The 6,333-nt window shown below is 39.7% G+C and overlaps 1 protein-coding gene across 2 annotated transcripts; it reads right to left on the reverse strand.

The window, feature by feature from the left end:
* Positions 1-2,842: 2,842 nt before the first annotated feature.
* On the reverse strand, positions 2,843-5,437 carry LOC116192607 (ubiquitin-conjugating enzyme E2 28-like). 2 transcript variants are annotated; one of them, XM_031521201.1, is made up of 4 exons: positions 5,210-5,437; positions 4,032-4,159; positions 3,817-3,921; positions 2,843-3,267 (listed from the first exon to the last, which is right to left on the reverse strand). In XM_031521201.1, exons 1-4 carry the CDS (start codon positions 5,277-5,279, stop codon positions 3,124-3,126), a joined length of 447 nt encoding a protein of 148 aa, XP_031377061.1. In that variant the 5' UTR covers positions 5,280-5,437; the 3' UTR covers positions 2,843-3,123. The 2 variants fall into 2 exon arrangements, with proteins under 2 accessions (XP_031377061.1, XP_031377060.1); XM_031521200.1 differs by lacking the exon at positions 2,843-3,267 and adding an exon at positions 3,333-3,676 and having other exon boundaries at positions 5,210-5,434.
* Positions 5,438-6,333: the final 896 nt, after the last annotated feature.

Genomic DNA, 6,333 nt, shown 5'->3' on the forward strand with positions numbered 1-6,333 from the left:
AAATAAGGAAACTCTCGTATTTCCTCATAAGGAACTCACCCATGAATCGATATCGACTTCGGGATGTGCTAGCATCCCTGCAACCACATTGCAAGTAGTATATAATAATCGATCTTGGCTTTCACACGTCCTATTATGTGTGACTTATTAGGTTCATCACTGAAAGGTAATGGGACTATAATTTCAACTCTTTGACATTACCGGAAACTCTTTCCGAAACCAAAAGCACAATTCCCAAAGTGCCTTCGGCTCCCAAAGGTCATGAGTGACATCTAGCAGCATATCATGATAATCCTAACATAGACGAATGTATAATTTGTACACTCTTATGAACCAGTGACTATACATCATATGTATGCGTGTCCTTTTACTACAAAATCTCAATCTAGCCGGAGTCATGGTGAATATCAAACTCTCTAACCAATCATATGAATCTCTTAATTCCATTCTTTGATCAATATGACTTAAAACATAAACTATTTCATGTTTAAGCTCAATTGCCTCGGCCAAGGACTATTTGATCCATAATCGAACTCATGTCCATAGAATCCTTTCCCTACTTTCTCATGTTAGTAAATCATGTCTCTATCGGTCACCCGTCTCCATATACAACTAACTAGGACTACACATGTTGGACACCTATGTAGAGCATAAGCATATAAGCAATAACAAATCCTAATCACCTATATATGAGGCAGTCGTGCCATCTCGAGTATAAGGACTACATACAACAGTATAGTCTAGATAATGCTCATTAACAATAGTGAAGATACCATGTGAACAATATCTATATGTCATGTTCGACTCACTTATCATGTAAGCGTCCACATGTCTGCTTGACAACTGTTGTCAAATAGCTTGAGACTCATTACTTCATCTTCATTAGTATCTGTATACGAATTATAGATACAGACAGAGGCGACGATCTATCCGGATAAGTAATGCCCGATTAAGTCTCCTACGATCGATTTAAAGATATTCTTATCGAAATACTTCATCACTCATATTCTTAACTCTTTAAGAATGAAGCATTCAAAATATCTTAATGACTTTATTCTAATAAATATTGATAATATACGAATAATAAAATAAATTATATTGCCATAAAAGGAATTATCTAAATACATACATCGACTCTAGGGCATATCACTAACCTCCAGTTCTAGCTGGGTCAGTCTACTAAAGGGAAAATCTCTTACGATTAGAGATTTTCTTTATTCATAAGATTCAAATTCGAGACCTTGATTAAAAAGAACCAGCGTCAAACCACTCGAATCAATTCTTATTGATTGTTTTCCTTCTTTCTTTTTTCTCTGTTTGCTTTTCTAAGTGCTAGGATATGGGGGGCCTCCTTATCAGTCACTGCCCTCCGTCGAGACGGCTGCTTTTGCTGCCTTCTACGCCCTCAGGCATGGGCTTGGTAATAGGGAACAAGTCTTCCACTGTCCAAACCTTGGAATTTCGATATGTGGGACCTCATCTCCAGCCGGGAAAACTCATGTTGAGCTTGCAGGACATCCCCCGAGTGTTTAGCGACCTCAACAGGAACCTCCGTCGATCTCCGCCGGTGATTCTGGCATTTTTTTGATAGTGCACCACAGCCATAGAACCGAAATATAAAAGACCGGAAGGGATCCGAATTAAGTGTGTTTATATTCAGTAAGACATTTGAAATTTAAATTTAACAGCTCATATATTACGTACTAGCATAGTACAAATTTGTATGTACAACTGTTGAAACACCTAATGCAAGGAAAAGACTATCAGGACAAAATAAATCATCTATGGTAGCTTTAATTCAGTGCAAGTAATAGAGAGCTTGGACTGAATATGTAGGCCTGCAGAATTATGTACTGTGACTTCAATTTCTCGTTTTGAATCTTTATACTTTTATTAAGTATCAAAATCTTTTTTCCTCCTGATTCTGATCGAGCGATATTATATAATGAAGATTCATACAATCGTTTCACTTCTACTTACTCTTTTATTTGTTTGTGGCTTTAAGTGATTGTTTGTATTGAGAGTTACGAAGGATTATGGAGGTGAGAGTTATGAATGTATAGAAACTCTCATAACTCTTTATAACCCTCCCTTCCATAATCCGCATACCCAGACAAGCTATAGGGTTAGTAAAAACTCTCGTAACCTCACCCTCCATAACCCGCATACCCCTACAAGCTATAAGGGAACGAGACTCTGACAGTTCATTCTAGTCATCTCTGAATTAATCTTCTTTTACCATCCTTCTTACTTGAAAGTCCTTATTAGGTAAGTTGAAAGAACCTCAAGCGATTTGAAAGGCAGCGTCCGACTCTCTATAATCTTCCCTTCCATAACCCGCATACCCAAACAAGTTATAGGGACTAGGAAATATAAAAACTCTCATAACCCTTCCCTCCATATAATCCGTGTACCCAAACAAGCTATAAGGGAACGGGATTCTCACAGTTCATTCTAGTCATCTATGAATTAATCTTCTTTTACCATCCTTCTTACTTAAAAGCCCTTATTAGGTAAGTTGAAAGAACCTCGAGTGACTTGAAGGGCTGCGTCCGACACTCAATACTTAGGAATCGCCATCCCGATAAACTCCGGTTTAAAATCAAACCAGACGTGCACAGAGAAGACTGCCCCTCCATTTCCGTCCATTCAACTCAGCTATTCCGTGCAATTTTCGCATCCCTCTCCTTGCTTCTCCTCCCCCTCACTCCCAAACAAGGATGATCATTTTCCAGTTCTTTCCCTTCCATCTCCTTCCCCCCTTTACAAAGTTCCGCAAAGACCGCTGCATCAACAAGATTCATAACCAAATGCTGGAGTACAAGCACGGGCTATTTTTCCGTGCACAGACCAGAACTTTAACTTAATTGGCAGAAAGAGGCGAGTCAATTCAACATTAGGAAACACGCTCCCTTGGCAGTAGCAAACTTAAACAACATTACAGATTTTCCGAGGTTCGGGGATAGGAAATGTTAAAAGATGGTTTGAAATGAAGAGAGGGGGCCGTCAACTTGAATGTCTATATTTCAAATCCTGAATATAGTGAAGATATCACACTTCATTTATACAAAGAAGCAATCGACGACAGCTTCCTAAGAGAACCCTTGCCAGAAACCAATCCAACTAGCCCATGGCATACTTCTGGGTCCAGCTCCGGGCAGTTGCCTCGTACTTGGCTCTGTCGGTCTTGTACATGTGGGCTATTTCTGGTACAAGGGGATCGTCTGGGTTTGGGTCCGTCAACAGTGAGCATATTGAAAGCAGGACCTGAGGAAATCGAAACAGGAAACCTTTCCCACCAACTTAAGAAACAGCAATGAAGAGTTTCACAATGAAGCACCTCAGAAACGAGAATAGACACAAGCAAAAATACAATCCAACAGAACTCAACAAGGAAAGTATTAAGTAGCCAAAGAATGATATAATTTTGGAAAAATCACAACTGGAACCATGAGGGGCGTAACGGTTAAACTATGTGCCGCATCATCTGTACCCTTCTCTAATATCCCTGACTGGGGTAGATAGCAATCAGAATTTTCTTCTACTTTCCCCCCTTTGATTATAATTATGTTTAAGCCTACATGAAGCTTGAACTGATTTACATAAAAGTGAAATAGAGACGTATAAAATATCCTAAGATGTACCAACAAGAAGTTTAGCTGTTTGTTCCACATTCCTGAAAACCAAATGAAAAGAGAGAAGTTGATAACAATTATCTTATCCTAGTCATGCATGAAGTTTCTGTTAATAATAGATGAGACTAATCTGAATATAATCAGTCCTTCAACTGCTTAAGAGTTATCAAGAGAGCAGAACCTTCGATATGGTTAGGGCTGGGCTCCACTGCTCCTTTAAAATGTCGAGACAAATACTGCCATTGCTGTTGATATTTGGGTGGAAAACCTTGGTCCTAAAAGCGACCTGCAAGATTATCTATATTAGGTCCTCTTTTCCAATAATGCGTACATTCCTAGTATGCAGTGATGTCCTTATGACAGATATAAATGACAAAAGTAGTGTTGTCTTTCTACCTTAGGAGGTTTGAATGGGTAATCTGGTGGAAAATGAATGGTAACTAGGAACACTCCTCCTGCATAAGGACTGTCAGGCGGGCCCATTATTGTTGCTTGCCAATGAAACATGTCTTCGGCCACGGGCCCTGTCAAAAAGTTAAAATGCTTTTTAGGCTGTGTTTTAAGTACATCTTGTTCAAGACAGCCCTAAATCAATGCAAGCAAACAAGTTGACAGTTAAAGGTGAGTTTCCTCTTTGGTGCAACCTCATTCTCAGCTGGAACAATATGTATGGAAATACAAGCGATAAACCCCAATGCCATGTTTGGTGCGAAGGAATGAAAATGCTTAGAAGTGGAGTGGCTATACAAAAATGGATCACTTTGTACGGCAATTTCATTCCATTCCTATGATCCAAGTAGTAAATGCCGAAATTGACCACTACTCTTCGAACAACAAGACATAGGAAGATGCCGCCTAGCAAGTACCTATCCTTCAAAAAAAGAAATTATAGACTAAATCGACCCCCACACACTCACAGCACAGTTTCAAAGACTTCGCTTCCAATTATGCTTGAAATTCATCATCTTCTCGACATGAAAGTAAGATAAGCTGCAAATCGCAACCCTCGATCAACGAAAACGAGAAAATATGCTGTAAATAGAGGTATTCTTGGAACTTTTAAATTAATGTCCACTCTCATTTCCCGGTCACTAACATCCCTGCGTGCTAGGGGACCAGATATATGTTGGTTCAGCGCCGAAGTAATGCAACACATGATGAACCTAACAATCTAATCGGTAAGCTTCAGGTATACTATATTCTCCATTCCATTATCAAACTTGAACAGAAATCAGCTCCAGATCACATAGCCCAGATATAGAACCTTCACATGGCCCCTCCCTAGTCAATGGACCTATAAGAACAATCAGCGCAATTCAGCGCAAAAAGGAAAAGAGATCTCCGTGTCGCTAATTTGAGGATCTTGACCTTTCCCTAGCACCCCCTTCATGGATTAGAAATGACCTAGAAACCTACCAGTCAAAGCCAAACAGTACACTACACAAGCAAGATATCAACACCCCTACAGGCCTCTAAAAGAGCAACAGATCTTCCCCAGATCGAGCGAAAACAGAGCAAAGATCAGCGGAGAGCAAACAAATTGAGAGAGAGCGAGCGGGGAGGGAGAAGGGTACCGGCGCTGCAAGAGGTGGGAGGGTCCTTCTGGAGATCTTTGAGCTCCTTCAGGATCCGCTTCGACGCCATTGACGCGGCCCCGAGATCGCCTCCGATCGGAACAGAGAGAGCTCTAGAGAGAGAGATGAGACGAGGAGAAGAGAGAGATGGCTTGACGAGATGAACAAAGCGAAGAGGGGGAAAAATGGAGAAAGAACGGAAAGCAAGAAAGAGGAGTTGTTGTTTGTTGGCTGAGAAAAACTTTTAATTTCTTTTTCTTCTTTTCATTTAAACATTATTTTTTTTTCCATGTACGTCATGATATCCGTAAGCATAATAGATTCCGACTAATTCAATTTAAGTCGAATTAGCCCATTACGGGACAAAGTTTTCTAAGAGTGATTAAGTCGAATTAGCCCACTACGGGACAAAATTTTCTAAGAGTGATATTTTTACATTCATACGACTTGTATTTATTTTTCAAAATTAATTTTTTTTGTGTATGTGGTACTCGAAGGCACAACATGCCGGACTAATCCAGTTCAAAGCAAGTCAGTTGACTATGGGATAAAAACTCTTCAACCGTGATTTTTCATTATCTCCATTACACGAATTCGAAATATTGTTTAAGAGGACAAATACCGACCCTCTTTATTTATTTATTTATTTTTAGAATGAATAAATAATGAAAATTGAAATGAATGAGAGAATCGGATTCTCTTCTCTGGACGCGGAGGGATCCGGGGATCGGCTCCCTTTGCGTACCGTGCCCAAAACTTTTCCCTGCGCCCGGGTGCATGCGAGGTCAGATTTATTTTATCGTGGGGCCCGCGATTGCATGGCCTTGGATTACATAAACCCGGTGTATATGTTTATTGTCACCTTTGGGTAGGATGGCTTACCCGCCCTCTCTCATCCAATCCAATCCATCCAATGTCTCGTCTCATTAGTCTCATTAGAACGTCGGCATTGGCAAATTAAATTTGTGAATTTCTATATTGGATATGAGTTAATTAGGCTTTTGTCATGAGATTTGATTCAAAGCAGGAATGGTTATCTTAATTACTCTCCTTAAGTAACCATGATATAATACTTAAAAATATATTCAATATTCTTAGTAAATATAGAGGTTATGCATTGGGCC

This window comes from Punica granatum, chromosome 1 (assembly GCF_007655135.1).
Source record: "Punica granatum isolate Tunisia-2019 chromosome 1, ASM765513v2, whole genome shotgun sequence".
NCBI classification, from domain to species: Eukaryota; Viridiplantae; Streptophyta; class Magnoliopsida; order Myrtales; family Lythraceae; genus Punica; species Punica granatum.